The sequence below is a fragment of the Phyllobates terribilis genome, unplaced genomic scaffold (assembly GCF_046119375.1).
Source record: "Phyllobates terribilis strain yellow unplaced genomic scaffold, ASM4611937v1 Scaffold_1__5_contigs__length_1240528914, whole genome shotgun sequence".
NCBI lineage: Eukaryota > Metazoa > Chordata > Amphibia > Anura > Dendrobatidae > Phyllobates > Phyllobates terribilis.
Window position 1 is genome coordinate 1,011,411,825 of NW_027362761.1, and position 18,643 is coordinate 1,011,430,467.

The window sequence follows — 18,643 nt, forward strand, 5'->3', positions numbered from 1 at the left end:
TGTAATGAAAATTAAAACAATGTTTACTCTTTAAAAGAAGCCCTCCCATTAAGTTTTTTTTTTCTTACACTAAATGCATGTATAAGTGTATGTAGTGTGTATGTGTTAATATACTCACCTACCGCTGCTCTCTGGGATCCAGTGCCATTCTGCCCCTCTTTTTAGTGATGTCACCACTCTTCAGACTCTCCAGGTCACTCTCTGCGTGAACCATAAATCTCTTTTACAATGTAAGCCTATGAAGTCTTGTTCTAACGCTCCATAGACTTACATTGTAAAAGCCACTTCACTGTGCTGTATGACCCAGAGAGTCTGAAGAGCGGTGACATCACTGAAAAGAGGAGCAGAACGACACTGGATCCCGGAGAAGACAGCGGTAGGCGAGCGTAACACATACACACTACATGCACATTCATGCTTAGTGGAAAAAACTTAATGGGGAGGGCTTCTTTAATGCAATGAATGTCTAAATAAATGGCCTTCTAGCACTGGTATATTATCAGTTCATACTTTGGAGAAAAGCAGGTGATACTTCATTCTCACTGAATCTCCAGGAAAATAAATGGAAATTCATTGGTCTCCAAACCACCCGAAACTAATATACCTTAGGAAGCAGTGTCACCTGTGCGAGAAATCCTCCAGCTGCTGGATCTACGCGATTACCAGCAATGGCAGTCATTTCTTGGCACAGATGACACTGAGTGGGAGGACACCAGTCCATGTTAATAAAGTCTTGCAGGCTGCAATAACCCTATAGTAATCCTATCTCAGGGCAAATCCTTATATCCTGACCATGTTAAGTGTGGAAAAACAGATTTCAGTGACTTGTGCTTTGTGGCAGTTTCTGTATAAGTTCTTACATCTACAGGCTGCAGATAGTACTGTGCTGCAGCAGGTATTACTCTATAGTGTGCTCTGTACTGTCCATACTATATTTGACTGAAGTATCAGTCACATCACTTTATAAAGTTTGGAGGTGTCGTAATTCATATACTCTTTTCAATGTCACCCCAAAGTGGAGTTCGTAGACATAAAAGTACAATACTATCGGGAGTCTTATAGCTGCACTTCATTTAAGGGGGTCAGTCTCATGACAAATTCCCTTAAAGAAAAAATTGCAACCCAGCTTGTCACCTCATTCTAATAACCAGCCATTACAATAATGTGAACATGCTGAACACTCACCCATTGTGTGTGACAAGGCACTGCCTGAGCCCCAGCTTGCGGAATATATCCACCACTATCTCCATTGGTGTGTGGTCAGTCACAGTAAATGGGCTCATGTCCAGGATACTGCGGAGTTTCAGGGGTCGGGGGCTTTCTGCAGGAAGGGATGGGGTGTGCTGGGCGAAGCAAACACGAGAACTTCCAACAATACCTTCTTGCTTCTTTCTTGCATTTTCTACATAAAAAGATAGAAAATTCCTAAATACCCATCCCCGATCTTGAATGACTCCATGCATACAACACATTGTCTTTTACTGTAGTACACATATAGGCCGATGAAAAATGGCCAAAGATCAGTGGGGAGATAAAGGGGAGCGACATGACGCAGACCAGGGTCACACACATTCTAAGATAATGAACGAGCAAATACAACCTGCCCACTATGGTAAGAAGAGTACCAGCCAAACATGGAGGGGATGGCATATGTGATCATTAATGTTAAAGCAGAAATAGAATAATCTGTTACTTACCTATTGCTAGAGTTAGGTCTCTTCTTAGTGCGAACCCAACCAGTCGTTGTGATTCTTTAGACATGATGACAGGAAAACCATTGAAGCTCGTTTCATTGATCAAGCTTTCAATGTCATCGACGGTCATGTTATCTTGTGTGAGCACAGCCAGCGGGGGGTCACTTCTCCTTGGCCTCATCACATCACGGGCCAGAGTTGTGTGTGTGAATTCTTCTTTTGCGTCCAAAAACGGATATCCATTAAGCCGTATGTGTGATTCATAGATGCCTTCGCGTCCAAAAGCATCTCCTACCCACTTACTGGTCATCACAGCCGCCATCAATGGCACAATGTATTCTAGGCCTCCTGTCAGCTCAAAGACGATAACAACAAGCGAGACGGTCATCCTGGTAACGCCACCTGATAAAATACAAGACGATTCAGTGGTGGTCACCAGACAAGCTTACATTTCTCATCTTCGATTTCCACCAAAGCAGTGCAGCTTAGGATTTGAAAACGAATATTTCTGCACAAAGGGATGACTGTCAGCTGACTGCTCCCAGCCAATCCCAGGCCTCAGAGATCAGGTGACTAATACAGGATGTCACTGATTCCTGTCCCAGCAGAAGGCCCTGAAACGTCAGGGGTAAAAGCTGGTGAGAGTACCCTCTTATTATTTTTACTTTATACAGAGCCTGGAGTCAGTGTACAAACAGTACAGCGTTCTTACTTCAGGGATTACATTAATAAGGATTAGCACTTGGATTAACAAATGCAAAAGAACATATTCTTTTTAATCCTATACAAATATGTGCAAAAATGAAAATAGCCATCTGAATGTAAATCTTTACAGTGGAGTTTAGGACTATATGGAGTCACAATCATGTTTGCAACGGGTTAGAACCGCCATAAATACTTTACCACCATTTCTGATGCAAGTTCAACTACCCAACAGCCCAACTATTTGTACGTTACAGCCATTTCAGAACACTTACCCAAACATGCGGCTGCCCCAACCATGGCATACAGTCCGGGAGTGATGCAGTCCGCCCCCACCTCACACCACTGCTTGAATATGAACCAGTCGTGGTGGTAGTACGCCAGCTGCTCCACAGCAATGCCAACAATTCTTCCCGCGATCGCTCCTATCGCCATGCTGGGGATAAACAGTCCGGAGGGAACCTGCAAACAAATGACAAGCAGAAGACAACTTACAGATGTAGTCAGGCATAGCAGTCAGGTGCGGGAGCTGCCCAATGCTACATGCACTAGTCTAGCCTGTAAAATGGACCATACAGGTGCGCTGGCACACAGCCAATCAACCGAGAACACCCCCATCTGAACAAGGCCTTACTACTGTCCTAGAAAATGCACAACACTTCACACAACTCAAATGATTTCCCATTTACATCATGGCAATAAGCTGCTCGATTACAATGCCTTCCATGTTCACATCTGGCCGGCTTCACTTCTGTTTTTCTGAACTGTTCCGTCCTGACATGGTTGATGATGATGGTGAAAAGCCAGTTTTCACCTTCCTGACCAGGCCAAGTGTTTACATCTGACACCGTCACTGTGTGGTAATCTCATCTCAGTGATTTAGAGATTGTTATTTTTCATGACACATTGTACTTTAGGTTAGTGGTAAATTTAGGTCTATAAAATTTGGCTTTATTTCTAAAAAATATCAGGAATTTAATGAAAATTGTGAAAAATGCACAATTTTTCAAACTTTGAATGTTTATGCCCATAAAGTAGACAGTCGTATCAAACAAAATAGTCAATAAATAACATTATCCCCTTTGCTTACTTTCTGTCAGCATTATTTTTTTAAAAGTCTAAAGGGTTAATGTCTAGCAGCAATTTTTCAGTCCATGTCTCATGTTTTGAAGCAATAAACTAGTTGATTTCTGGAGTTGATCTTGCAGATGCCTGCTCACATCAAAGTTGGATTTATTTACTGTGCCATTCCCCCTCCCTTTTCAAGTGTTTAGTTAGAAAATTTTCCATGTGTGTCTCACCACGTCCTCCCTCATTAGCCTGTATTGTGCTGCAAGACAACAGATTGTTAGTCCCTGTTCCCTTAACTAAGGCTAACCTGCCAGCCAATCACCAGCTAAAGACTAAAGAATAACCCCTGTATTCTCAGCAGGATCAACATAATCAACTCCTTTTGTGCTTATTTTAGAGAAAACACACTTTTTGATAAACTCGATTAAGGCTGTGTGCCCACTATGCGTTTTTTTTAAGTGTTAACGCAGCAGCAATTCCGCCGCGGAAAAGCTTAAAAAACGCTTGGTAGTAGGTCTGCCATGTTCCCCAATGATAATCCGCATGTGCTGTGCACATGCTGCGGCAATTTCCACTGCGGATTGTCATTGCGGAAAAATCCGCAGCACTACCATTTACTTTGTGGAATCGCAGCGTTTTAGCCGCCATTGACTTGCATTGGACCGCATGACATCCACATGACTACACGTGCACATGCGGATATCATGCAGTTCAATGTGCGGATGGTACCCGGGTCTGGAGAAGAGGAGACTCTTCTGCAGACCTGGGTAACATAGAACCTGTAGTTAAAAAATAATTAAAATAAAAAATCTTATACTCACCTTTCCGGCGCCCCCTGTCTCCTCTGAGCGGCGCTGGTGTCTCCTTGGCTTCTGGCGGTGGTCTGCAAGGACTTTCCGTGACGTCATTTAGTCATGTGATGGTCGCGTGACCATCACATGACTAAATTACATCATGGAAGGTCCTTTTTAGAGCACCGGGAGCCGCCGAAGATATCGGACACATTGCTAAGGAGACCGAGGGCCATCTGAAGGTGAGTATAATGTTTTTTTTTTTACTTTTTTAAAAATTATTGATGCTGCATTTGCAGCATCGTAACTTGCTCACACTATATAAATCCATGCCGGTTGCATGGATTTATACAGTGTGACCAAGTTGTCAAGCACTTTCCAAGTGATGCTAAAATCGCTTGGAAAAGAGCTTGACATCCCGCATGCGAAATCGCATGTTAAAAGAGCTTCACTTACGCTTCTACCTGGCAGAAAAAAAGCATGTACAATCCGCATGCATTTTTTCTGCCATAGAGATGCAGAAACGTTCAGGAAAAATCCGGAGCATTTCTGCATCGTTGGCACATAGCCTAATAGTAAGACCTTTTCAATGGACTACAAGAAATTAGGTAAGGAGGCCCCAGTAACATGACAGCCCTAGTGCACAGTACCCTGCCTGTGCAAAGTTTCAGAAAAGCCCCATCAATCAGATCTTCAAATCATCACTACATCATACTGCAGAGGATCTGTGCAATAATCAACAGGAATTATTTTCACTAGTGTCTCCATGTTCTCACAAAGAAATAGTTCACAAATGCATATAATGGGAATAATATGTCTCAAAATTTCATCTATCATATTAAAAGGTTGTTCCAACCAAAAACATTCAAAACTTTTCTCAATAAATAGGTGGTTAGATTGGTGGTTGCCAGACCAATGGAACCCTCATCACGGTCCCCCTCAGCCACACTACCAAGACAAAGAGCTGTCTGAATAGAGGTAAAATCAAGCATGTGCACTGCTGATCCATTGAAAAGGTATTGTCCAAAATCAGCCCAGCATTGAATTGTAGGAGCCGCATTGCTAAAACCCTTTTCGACTTAACATTCGTCAGCTACAAGATGGATAGGAGATACATGCTTTAGGCTGGAACACCCCTTCAAAGCCTTTGGTCAGTCCTTGCGCATACTGTATATTCGTGATTACTTAGAGAATCGCTCCATTTACCAGCAGCAGTGACTCCGGGCACAGATGTGAGCTGATGGAGGAACTGCATTGTGTGATTACCTGTAGTACATCTCAAAATTTTCCTGGGGAGCAAGCAAGCTCAGAGAAATCTATTTCTCTATGCCTTCTCTATCACACTTTTTCAAAATTGCCCCCATTAGAAAAATAAAGACTTGATGTATATACGCAATGTACAATTAAGGGATCACTAAAGTCAGGTGTTACCTCTCCGCCCCATAAATTCATATTACTTGACCAAAAAAAAAAAAAAAAAAAAAAAAAAAGCAGTTCAGTGATCGCTTGCTTCAAGAAAAAACAAAAAAACTAATTAATTACCTTGATGCCGAATGTGAATACAGTCATAATGATCTTAAATACAAGCGCCAAGCATAGCTGCCACATGGCTGAGTATACCCCATTACCAGCAGGCCGGTCTGGGATATCATCCACAATGTTGCTAGCATTCATGTCATTTTTGTAGTCGCACAGGGTGGAGGATTCGAGAGGCCCGCAGTCTGTGAACAGCTCTTTAATCAGCTGACTAGTGTTGAATCGTGTATATGGATTTGGAAATGCAATGATGGCTGTGATAGCAGCCACCACAATAACCTCTAGGACTGGGTATTTTCCAAATTTCGTAGTCTTGCGTCGTCGGCACCAGGCAATGTTTGCACGGATGAAAAATGCTCCCCACAGTCCACCAAACACACCGAGCAGGATAAAAGGGAGGAGTTCAAATAGGTACCAAGGAGTGTGATACTCCACATAGAAAAGCACAAGACGGCTATTTCCAAATGGGTTGATTGACCTTAAAATGAAAGCAGCCACTAAAGCGGCAAAGAAAGATCTCCACAGTGTCTTCAGCGGAAAGTAGTAGCTGACCTAAGGAAAAAAGACAGTCAGTTATGTGACTCTGCACACTGCGCAAAATATAGCTTACTGCAAACACAGATTACGTATACAAAGAAGCTGTATTTGCTCGGGTCTTATTTTGCTCCTGAAGCTCAAGGCTTTATTCATTCTTTTAAAAGTAAATATCAGTTGGCATTCATTAAAAAATCCGTTGTAAAAGCTTTTATGAATCGGACCCCAAGTGTATATATAATATATGGAATTGGAGACATGCAGGATGCAGCTAAGCCCATCAATGCTCGCCTTGTAAACTAGGATGCCAGTCACTTTGGGGGGCACTTATATAGTGCTGGGCAGCCCGCCTAATCTAATAGTATGGGCGACACTAATAGGCTCTAAGCCAGACACTGTGCACTATCACTAGGTGACCAACTCCTCCATGAATCGGCAGGTTTGTGCTTGCTACCACAGTATATTGCACTCATGTTGCCTCTGCTTTTATCAAGGGGGCTGCAGCACCCTGTAAGTGTGTAAGTTTTCAGACCTGTGCTGGTAAATATGGATACATTCTTTCTGCTTTGTTTTTAGGACATTAATATTAATAAACAAGACATTGGAAAGTTGATCAATATCAAAATCGATTGAGGTCCAGCCCCCTACTAATGATCTGATGGAAGACACCATGGCACACAGGAACTGGTACATCTCCATACATACGTTATGAAAGTGAATGTTACTTCAGCTCTTTGCTATTCAAGTGAGGAAGAACTGGGCACCATTGAGTGCACAAGACAATGTATGGTGTTGTGCCAGGTCCAGAGCACTACCCTTCAATCTTTTGATGGTGGCAGTGCAGGGAGTCAGCCCCTCATCAAACTGGTATTGATCACCAAACTAAAGTCCCATAAAACCCTTTAAAAGTAATTAACAAGGTTTTCCCCATAAATATTACCTCTCAATAGGATAAATATCACTGATGGGGTCTGCTGAGACCCAACACTCATCCCAAAAACAGCGGGTTTAAAGTCCCCTGTGTGATTGGAGTGGTAGTGAGCATACATGACCACTGCTCCGTTCACTATCTGAGGGACAGACAGAATGTGAAGGTCTCCGCTTGCCTACCGCTGCCAGTCCCATACAGTGTGGACTAGTGGTCGTACACAAGAACTATTGCTCCTGTCCCTTAGGGACACCTATTTCCGGTTTCCTGAAGGTGCCAGCTGTTGAACCCACAGCAATCCTAAACTTATCACCTGTCCTGAATATGATATAGGCGATATATAAAATGTAGTTTATAGAAAAACTCCTTAAAAAAAACTACATTGAAATTCCAACATCAAGGAGGAATAGTCATGGAGTTTTGAAAATCACAGGATAGATAAGACATGATAATGATATGCAATGATGAAAAAAAATAGAAACATTTTCCAAACATCTCAAATTTATTCAGCATCGAGTATGAGCATCAAGTGCAGAAATACAGATATTTACTCCCCTTGGTTGACATCAACAAGGTTATGAAAAGGAATTTGTCAGTAGGAAACCCCTCCTAAGCCATCTATATGGGCATGCAGGTCATAGGACGCTAATAAAATGACACCTTGATACCTGTGATCCGATGTTTTATTCCAGAGAAATCCATGTTTTTCTTATATGTAAATCAGTTGTAAAGATCTATGGGCCGGACACTGATCTGCATGAGGATATCCCTCCAGAGATTATTGTAAATGAAAGGGGCGCTACCAGTGTGAGATGTGTAATGGCCACTCTCAGCTCTGCACGGAGATCAGAGATAACACAGTACAGCAGAAGTTAAGTTTGTCTCATTACAAAAACATTTGCAGCTGTGGTCCTCTCAGTGCTGTAGCTTCCATCTCACAGGCAGACAAGACAGCGAGGAGAAGGAGTAGTACAGTAAAAGTGATAGCACTGAGGGGGCAAATGTGCCTGTGTTTGTAATGAGACCAGGTTCAACTCTGCTCTACTCCATTAGCAAGCACAGGTTATGATCAGGCACAGCTCTGCATCAGAACTGCCAGCACTATAAGAGGACACGTGCTGCTGCAAATGTTTGTAATGAGACAAAGTTCACTTCTGCTGTACTTGCTGTACTGTGTCAGCTCTGATCTCGGTGCAGAGCTGTGATGACCTTGATGAGAATCAAGTCCAAACACACAGCAGGTCATGGAATCACAATTAGGCAAGACGGACTGCTCAAAGTAGCATGAACTGAAGAAATAGTCATACCAATGGTTCCACGACCAAAGCAATGCAACCGATCTGGAGTGTACCTGGAATGAAGAATAAAGAGATCCAGCTACTGAACATTATGCCACCCCTCACCATACCCAGGAGTAGGTTTTGATTTCTTTTTTTCTCATTAAGCCGTTTACAGATCGTTTTTATATTTTGATAGATAAGACATTTCTCAACGCAGAGATACCAAATGTGTGTATTTTTAAAAAAATCTATTTTGATTTTCAATGGAGCAAAGGGGGGGGTGATTTGAACTTATGTTTTTTTTATTTTTCATATTCTTAAAAACGTTTTTCTCACACTTTTTACGGACTTCAATAGCCCCCACAGGAGACTTAAAGTTGTGATTGTTCGATCGCCTGTGCTACACGTAGCAGTACTCCAGCACTATGTATAGCAAAAATAACGATCTATGAACGCCGGCCACGGCTTGGTGTTCACAGGAGATCCACAAGGACAGGAACGGGGAAGGGGGGGGGGGTCTTCTGCAGACCCCCAGCTGTCATGACAATCCATTGGCACCCCGCGATCACGTGACAGGTGCACCAATGGGCAAAATTAATGATGAGCTTCCAACCAGCACGTGTTAAATCCCGCTGGCAGTGATTGACAGCGGGATTTAACAGGTTAAAAGCTGCGGGCAGAGCACAGGTCTACCCGCATCTGTTAAAAGCCCCTTGATGGCTGATTAAAATCAGCCATCATGTGCGGGGAAAGATATGCGAGCGCGCACACATTAAAAGGCAGGGACTGGGGTTAAGGGAATGTCACACCAGTCACAATCCCAGGATTATGGTGTGGGGTGGCATAATGTACTGTAGCCGGACCCCTCTAGTCTTCATTCCAAGTGCACTAACAGCTCGGCGTTACATTGACCTGGCCGCGAGACCAGTGATATGGCCATTTCTCCGAAGTGTCCGAGCAGGTGTTTTTCAACATGACAACGAGAGGCCGCATTTTGCTCGTGCTTGCTTGTCTAAACATGCTACAGACGACCTGCAGCATCTCTGGAATGGTTTCCCTTAGAGCACATCTGGGGTGTCGTTGGTCAGCAATTGCACAAGAGCAGCTAGCAGCAGATATTGATGATCCACAGCATGGCAGAACATTCCTCCGAGAACCATTAATAACCTCATTGATCGCAGTAAAGACGTATAAGTGTGTGTAATTCTGGGTGTAGTGCTCATACTCAATATTGAATTAATTGAGAGGTTCTGCAAGTTTCCATTTTTTTTCTTCTAATTTTCAAATCATGTCTATCCATCCTGTGATTGCCATAATTCCACGACTTTTTTTCTCTTGGTGATGCAATTCCAATCTTGAGAAGTGTATATGCAGGAAACATTCCTGTAATATTATCTGAAAATTTTTACCTCTTCCAAACTAAAAAGGACTCCACCAATAGGCGCTCCAAACGCTACAGAGACACCAGCCGCTGATGCTGCTGAAAGAACCTACAAGAGAAAGTGAGAAGGTTACCACTCTCACCAATAATGATACACTGTTGACTTGGGCATCATAAGGCAGTTTATATAGACACTTCCCAAAGTTCCCAGAAGACATAATGGGTGAAATAACCATTTAACAAGTCACCAATTTTCTAAGTAAATATATTTCTAAAGGTGCTTTTGACATGAAATTCTCACCACAAAGAAATCAAACCATAAATGTCCTAAATTATGTGTAACTGTGAGAAATGACACAGGGAAAAAAGTATTGAACACGCTTACTGAAATTTATTTAATACTTCATACAAAAGCTTTTGTTGGTGATAACTTCAAGACCCCTCCTGTATGGAGAAACTAGTCGCATGCATTGCTCAGGTGTGATTTTGGCCCATTCTTCCACACAAACACCCTTCAAATCCTGATGTTTCCGTGGGCTCCTTCTATGAACTGTGAGCTTTAGTTCCTTCCATAATTTTTTTATTGGATTCTGGTCAGCTGATTGGCTGGGTCATTCTAGCAGTTTTATTTTCTCTCTCTGAAACCAATTGAGAGTTGTCTTGGATGTGTTTTGGATCACTGTCTTGCTGAAATGTCCACCCTTGTTTCATGTTCATCATCCTGGTAGATGGCAGCACATTTTTAACAACAATGTCTCGGTGCATTTGTCTGTCTATTCATCCTTCAATGATATGAAGTTTGCCAGTGCCGTATGCTGAAAAACAGCCCCCCACAAAATGATATTCCCACCTCCAAACTGTTGGTATGGTGTTTTTGGGGTGATATGCAGTGCCTTTTGGCCTCCAAACATGGTGTATTTTATGGCATCCATAGATTTCAATTTTGGTCTAATCTGACCAGACTACATGCTCTTAATATTTCACAGGCTTATCTAAATGTTGTTGATAATGGGGGGAGACGACTAGGTCGCCTAAATAATGATAGGGACGTCCATAGTATACAAAAATCAAATAAACTTTATTATTTTAAAATATTGACAGGTTAATGTGGGATAAAAACATCAACAGTAATTGCTATGTGGAAAGAAACACACAGGAAAACTAAGTGAACATGTATATGGCTGTCATATTCTGTTTTTTTGCACATATACATTAAATGGAGGAAATCACAATCACGGGTATAATATAGTAGGTAATCAATGTACATGTGTATACACACAATAATGTCTAATGCCAAACTAAGACATATAAAATGCAAGTATGTTACCTGTATAAAAATATGTACCCGCAAGAACCCTAACCTGTGAGCTCAACCCCGATGCGCGTTTCGGCGTGGGCCTTTGTCAAGGGGCAATGAGTGAGTACCAGAAGCATGTATTTAAAGCTAGTGAGCCCAATCATCATGTGGCAAACCGCGGGCTAATCAAATTAGTGCCCACCCCGGAAATGACGTCTATGTCATGGTAATGCGATGAAACTAACTAAGAATGCCGGATGTGTACTGGAAATGACGCACGCGCTGTCATAGTAACTGGGACGCTCAGCGGCGTCGGTATCAGGACTGAATGGCGGGAGATCACATGACCGCCCGTCAGAAAGTACTAAAGATGCCGAAAGCCAGCAGAGGTGCCAGGACCATGGTACGCATGCGTACTGGCCAAAACCGACATCCAAATGCTACAGCTGAAGGGAAGATAATAGGAGGCCGGTATGTATACAAAACAGTTCATTACAATATTATATAAACATTATCAACCTAAAAATAGGTGTAAGGATCAATACTTAAATATATCAATTCAATATATCAAATGACTAAATTAACTCAAAACATCGGCACAGACCAGGGGGGAAAAAAGGGGTAAGGATCTACAGTGCTGGCCAAAAGTATTGGCACCCCTGTAATTCTGTCAGACAATACTCAGTTTCTTCCTGAAAATGATTGCAATCACAAATTCTTTGGTATTATTCTCTTCATTTAATTTGTCTTCAATGAAAAAAACACAAAAAAAATTGTCCTAAAGCCAAATTGGATATAATTCCACACCAAACCTAAAAAAGGGGGTGGACAAAAGTATTGGCATCCTTTGAAAAATCATGTGATGCTTCTCTAATTCGTGTAATTAACAGCACCTGTAACTTACCTGTGGCTCCTAACAGGTGTTGGCAATAACTAAATCACACTTGCAGCCAGTTAACATGGATTAAAGTTGACTCAACCTCTGTCCTGTGTCCTTGTGTGTACCACATTGAGCATGGAGAAAAGAAAGAAGACCAAAGAATTGTCTGAGGACTTGAGAAACCAAATTGTGAGGAAGCATGAGCAATCTCAAGGCTACAAGTCCATCTCCAAAGACCTGCATGTTCCTGTGTCTTCTGTGTGCAGTGTCATCAAGAAGTGTAAAGCCCATGGCACTGTGGCTAACCTCCCTAGATGTGGACGGAAAAGAAAAATTGACGAGAGATTTTAACGCAAGATTGTGCGGATGGTGGATAAAGAACCTCGACTAACATCCAAACAAGTTCAAGCTGCCCTGCAGTCCGAGGGTACAACAGTGTCAACCCGTACTATCCGTCGGCGTCTGAATGAAAAGGGACTGTATGGTTGGATACCCAGGAAGACCCCACTTCTTACCCCGAGACATAAAAAAGCCAGGCTGAAGTTTGCCAAAACTTACCTGAGAAAGCCTAAAACATTTTGGAAGAATGTTCTCTGGTCAGATGAGACAAAAGTAGAGCTTTTTGGGAAAAAGCATCAACATAGAGTGTACAGGAAAAAAAAAGAGGCATTCAAAGAAAAGAACACGGTCCCTACAGTCAAACATGGCGGAGGTTCCCTGATGTTTTGGGGTTGCTTTGCTGCCTCTGGCACTGGACTGCTTGACCGTGTGCATGGCATTATGAAGTCTGAAGACTACCAACAAATTTTGCAGCATAATGTAGGGCTCAGTGTGAGAAAACTGGGTCTCCCTCAGAGGTCATGGGTCTTCCAGCAGGACAGTGACCCAAAACACACTTCCAAAAGCACTATAAAATGGTTTGAGAGAAAGCACTGGAGACTACTAAGGTGGCCAGCAATGAGTCCAGACCTGAATCCCATAGAACACCTGTGGAGAGATCTCAAAATGGCAGTTTGGAGAAGGCACCCTTCAAATATCAGGGACCTGGAGCAGTTTGCCAAAGAAGAATGGTCTACAATTCCAGCAGAGCATTGTAAGAAACTCATTGATGGTTACCGGAAGCGGTTGTTCGCAGTTATTTTGGCTAAAGGTTGTGCAACCAAGTATTAGGCTGAGGGTGCCAATACTTTTGTCCGGCCCTTTTTTGGAGTTTTGTGTGAAATGATCAATGATTTGATTTTTGCTTCATTCTCTTTTGTGTTTTTTTCCTTGCAAGCAAATTAAATGAAGATAATAATACCAAAGAATTTGTGATTGCAATCATTTTCAGGAAGAAACTGAGTATTATCTGACAGAATTGCAGGGGTGCAAATACTTTTGGCCAGCACAGTACATGGGGTTTATACTATGACAATTAATAATATAAGTAAACCCCCCTAGACGGTGCAGAGGCCGGAGAAGAAGTAGTCACAGAAAATGGCTAAGAGATGTACTAGAACATATAAATTACATATTCTATATTCAGATCTCCCAATAGTATGAAAAAATGCAGAAAATAATCAATTACGTCACATGGTGTCAAATTAGAAATGTAAACCACACACATCATTATGACTCCCTACATCAGAAAAAACTGAGCGTTCACAAAAAATAGAGGCACACAAGAATGCGTGGGTACATACATATGATACATCTATGCATAAATATACATGACACAGTATTGGGCTGCATCATGATTTCTTGTTACGATGAATTGCCATTTCACACAGGGGTATATAGTCTTGCTGTATGTCAAGAATGGGATGGATCACGTCGTTGCAGCAAAGAGGAAATCATAGAGAGCAAAAGCTGTATGCCGACGTATAAAAGGTGAATGTCGCAGGACCAGAAGACCTTACAAAGAATAAAAACAAATTAAAAAAGGGATAAAAACAACACATGGCAATAAACATACATGCATCAGATGTAAGCAAGGGTCTAGGCTCATATGTAACTGGTGATCACAAAAATGGTGCAAAGCTTAGATTTTCATTCAGCCCTGCTGGATGAACAGTGTTCAAAGTCCATATCCACCTGGACTCCAATTGGGCCAGGCGCTGCGATATCTGTCCACCACGAATTCCCACCTCAATCAAATCGATTCCCCTCACCCTTAGAAGGTTACCGTCGCTCTGATGGTGTAATTTAAAATGACGTGGGATCGTTTTCAATGTGGATGAGTCCGTGTGATCCACTGCTGCAATTATGCCCAAGACGTGTTCTCTTACACGTACTTTGAGCTGACGTGTCGTGAGTCCAACATACATTAACCCACACGGGCATGTGGCGTACTACACAACATTTTTCGATAGCCACGTGATATATTTTTTTATCTTATAATTGGTGGAACCGCTAGAATCAGAGAAATCATTACAGCGTTCCACATTAGGACAAGGCATGCAGCGTCCACACGGAACGCATCCACATTTCCTTACAGCACCATCAAAAATGTCACTGCAGATTCACCCACAAAATGGCTTCTAACAAGCCGACCACGAAGGTTCTTAGACAGTCGAAACACAATGGCAGGTCTCTCTGGTATAAATTTTGAGACTATTGGGTCTGCCTTCAAGATTGGCCATGCTTTACAAAGGGTTTCCCTCATTGCAGGGGCTTGTGAGTGAAATTTAGTTATAAATCTCACCAGGTCACCATCCTTGGTGGCTTGAGAACCGTAGAGAAGATTCTGAGGGGATGAATATTTAGCCCTGTGATATGCTCTCTTGATCATCCTATGACTATACCCTCTATCGTAGAACCTATTTTTTAGGTCTTGGGACTGATTTTCAAAGTCTTGTTCCGTGGAACAGATCCTGCAGAGACGTAGGAACTGTCCCACGAGAACAGATTTTACCATATGTCTCGGATGCGAAGATGATGCATGCAAGAGCATATTAGTAGATGTGGGCTTCCTATATATATATATATATATATATATATATATATATATATATATATATATATATATATATATATATATATATATATATATATATATATATATATATATATATGTGTCTGTATAGCATTCTCACCATCCCTCCTGAGTGTAACATCAAGAAAAACCACCTTATTAGGATCATATTGATACGTAATGTGGATATTTAGGTCACTGCCATTCAAGCCAGACATAACAGTTTCTAACTGTTGGATAAAACCCTCCCAGATCAGCAATATGCTCCACATTCAGTTCCTGGACTGCCTATCAGGTATATTATGCCGCTTTACTTCCTTTTTCTCCCATTATGAGACCTTTACAACTACTCCCCTTTACATTTGTGGTGGCCCCTCATTAGGTGCTTTTACATTCAGCAACATTATTTCTGTGTTCGTCCGGTGTGCATGTCCTCTAACACCAGCACATGCTTTACATTATATGTTATTGTTATATTATATTTTTTGCATAACTGGTGGGCACATTGCACTAGATAGTGTGCATCTTAATTGGCGCCTCTTTTCATCTACACATAATAATTTTTTCATATCTTTCGCTATGATGTTGTAATGATAGGTCATTATATTACATATGGGTTGGCGGTCCTCGCCTCTATTTTTCTCATCCGCTGTATAGATATTGTTTTTATGCATATTTGGTATTTGATGTACTAGTTCTTGATTTACCATTTTGAATGTGGGCATTCTTGTGCTTGTTGTGCCATTGTAACCATTTTTGTAATAAAGGTTTTTTTGGATTCAAAAATGTCATGCTCATTATTGGACCCCACGTTCGGTGATTCTCTCGGTTGCAGATCAGCAATATGTTGTCGATGTACCGCGTCCAGGAAAGGATGCGGTCCATCGACGACTGCTGATCCGACAGGAGGTCCCTCTCCCACAGCCCCAGGAACAGATTAGCGTATGAGGGAGCGAAAGCGGCACCCATAGCTGTTCCCGGGAGCTGCAGGAAAAAGGACCCCTTAAGGCTATGTGCCCACGTTGCATTTATGAAGCAGAAAATTTCTGCTTCATTTCTGAAAGTCCTCTCCCGGAAAAACGCATGCGGAATTCCGCACGCGTTTATCGCGCATTTTTCGCGCGTTTATCACGCGTTTTCCACATGCGGAATTGCCTTGCGTTTTTTATGCATTGGACAAAGGCAATTCTGCTTGCGGAAACGCAAAATTAAATGACATGCTGCGGATTTTTGAACGCAGCATAAACGCTGCGGAAAAATCCGCAGCATGTGCATAGAACTTGCGGAATCACATTGGGGACCATGGGGTGCGGGTTACCAAGCGTTTTACAAGCGTTTCTGCTGCGGAAATTCCGCATCAAAAACGCTTGAAAAACGCTACGTGGGCACACAGCCTAAAAACCAAAAAATTATGTGTTAATGTAAATTCCAGTAACTCAATCATCAGTTGGCAAATGTTGATGGGTAAATTAGAGCTGTCCAGAAAAAATGTGGTTGATCTAAGGCCATCATAATGCCTTATGTTTGTATACAGGGACTATACGTCGCCTGTTACCATCAATACGTCAGGCTCTAAATAGACCCCATCAACCCTCCATAATAGATCCACTGTATCTTTCAAAAATGAGGGAAGATTCTCAACTATGGGCTGTAGCTTCGAATCAATCCATTTATTAACGTGCTCCAAATAATTTCCCCTTCCAGATATAATGGGACGCCCTGGGTGTGTCTCTGAATTTTTGTGGAGTTTAGGGAGCAAATAAAAAGTAGGTATTATGGGCTCTGTGACTGACAATGCTGAAGCCAGATCACGGGTGATAACCAACGCCTGGCCCAATTGGAGTCCAGGTGGATATGGACTTTGAACACTGTTCATCCAGCAGGGCTGAATGAAAATGTAAGCTTTGCGCCATTTTTGTGATCATCGGCATACAGCTTTTGCTCTCTATGATTTCCTCTTTGCTGCAACGACGTGATCCATCCCATTCTTGACATACAGCAAGACTATATACCCCTGTGTGAAATGGCAATTCATCGTAACAAGAAATCATGATGCAGCCCAATACTGTGTCATGTATATTTATGCATAGATGTATCATATGTATGTACCCACGCATTCTTGTGTGCCTCTATTTTTTGTGAACGCTCAGTTTTTTCTGATGTAGGGAGTCATAATGATGTGTGTGGTTTACATTTCTAATTTGACACCATGTGACGTAATTGATTATTTTCTGCATTTTTTCATACTATTGGGAGATCTGAATATAGAATATGTAATTTATATGTTCTCCTAGTACATCTCTTGGCCATTTTCTGTGACTTCTTCTTCTCCGGCCTCTGCACCGTCTACTTATATTACTTATATTATTAATTGTCATAGTATAAACCCCATGTAGATCCTTACCCCCTTTTTCCCCCCTTGTCTGTGCCGATGTTTTGAGTTAATTTAGTTATTTTATATATTGATTGAAAGCTGGTATTGATCCTTACACCTATTTTTAGGTTGATAATGTTTATATAATATTGTAATGAACTGTTTTGTATACATACCGGCCTCCTATTATCTTCCCTTCAGCTGTAGCATTTGGATGTCGGTTTTGGCCAGTACGCATGCACGCCATGGTCCTGGCACCTCTGCTGGTTTTCGGCATCTTTAATACTGTCTGACGGGCGGTCATGTGATCTCCCGCCATTCAGTCCTGATGCCGACGCCGCCGAGCGTACCGGTTACCATGACAGCGCGTGCGTCATTTCCAGTACACATCCGGCATTCTTAGTTAGTTTCATTAGACGTCATTTCCGGGGCGGGCACTAATTTGATTAGCCCGCGGTTTGCCACATGACGATTTGCCACACTCCCTTTAAATACATGCTTCTGGTACTCACTCATTGCCCCTTGACAAAGGTCCATGCCGAAAAGCACATCGGGGTTGAGCTCACAGGTTAGGGTTCTTCCGGGTACATATTTTTATATAGGTAACATACTTGCATTTTATAGGACTTATTTGGCATTAGACATTATTGTGTGTATACACATGTACATTGATTACCTACTATATTATACCCGTGATTGTGATTTCCTCCATTTAATGTATATGTGCAAAAAACAGAATATATGACAGCCATATACATGTTCACTTAGTTTTCCTGTGTGTTTCTTTCCACATAGCAATTACTGTTGATGGTTTTATCCCACATTAACCTGTCAATATTTTAAAATAATAAAGTTTATTTTATTTTTGTATACTATGGACGTCCCTATCATTATTTAGGCGACCTAGTCGTCTCCCCCATTGTTGTGTAAGATGATTTGTCTTTCAGTTAGTCCTAGAATTGACAGCCACTAATACTATGTATATAAACATGCTTAGAGCTAATCCATATATACGACTGATTTCTGTTAGTCATCTTTTCATTCTAAATGTTGTTGAGCAAATTTTAAAAGCGCTTGAACATACTTTTTGTTCAGCAATGGAGCCTTGTGTAGTGAGCATGAACACAGGCCATAGAGGTTGAGTGCATTACTTATAATTTTCTTTGAAAGAACTGTACCTGCGGATTCCAGGTCTTTCTGTATCTCTCCACTCATGGTCCTT

At 41.8% G+C, this 18,643-nt stretch overlaps 1 protein-coding gene across 6 annotated transcripts in view; it reads right to left on the reverse strand.

Annotated features, from left to right (window-relative positions):
- CLCN3 (chloride voltage-gated channel 3) overlaps positions 1-18,643 on the reverse strand; it is a 167,469-nt gene that overhangs the window by 19,642 nt on the left and 129,184 nt on the right. For all 6 annotated transcript variants that reach the window (XM_073644053.1, XM_073644029.1, XM_073644037.1 and 3 more), the window contains 5 exons: positions 9,946-10,026; positions 5,801-6,346; positions 2,672-2,858; positions 1,698-2,096; positions 1,186-1,402 (listed from right to left, as the gene is read on the reverse strand). In XM_073644053.1, the coding sequence (XP_073500154.1) occupies positions 1,186-1,402; positions 1,698-2,096; positions 2,672-2,858; positions 5,801-6,346; positions 9,946-10,026 (1,430 nt within the window). The remainder of the gene's footprint in view (positions 1-1,185; positions 1,403-1,697; positions 2,097-2,671; positions 2,859-5,800; positions 6,347-9,945; positions 10,027-18,643) is intronic.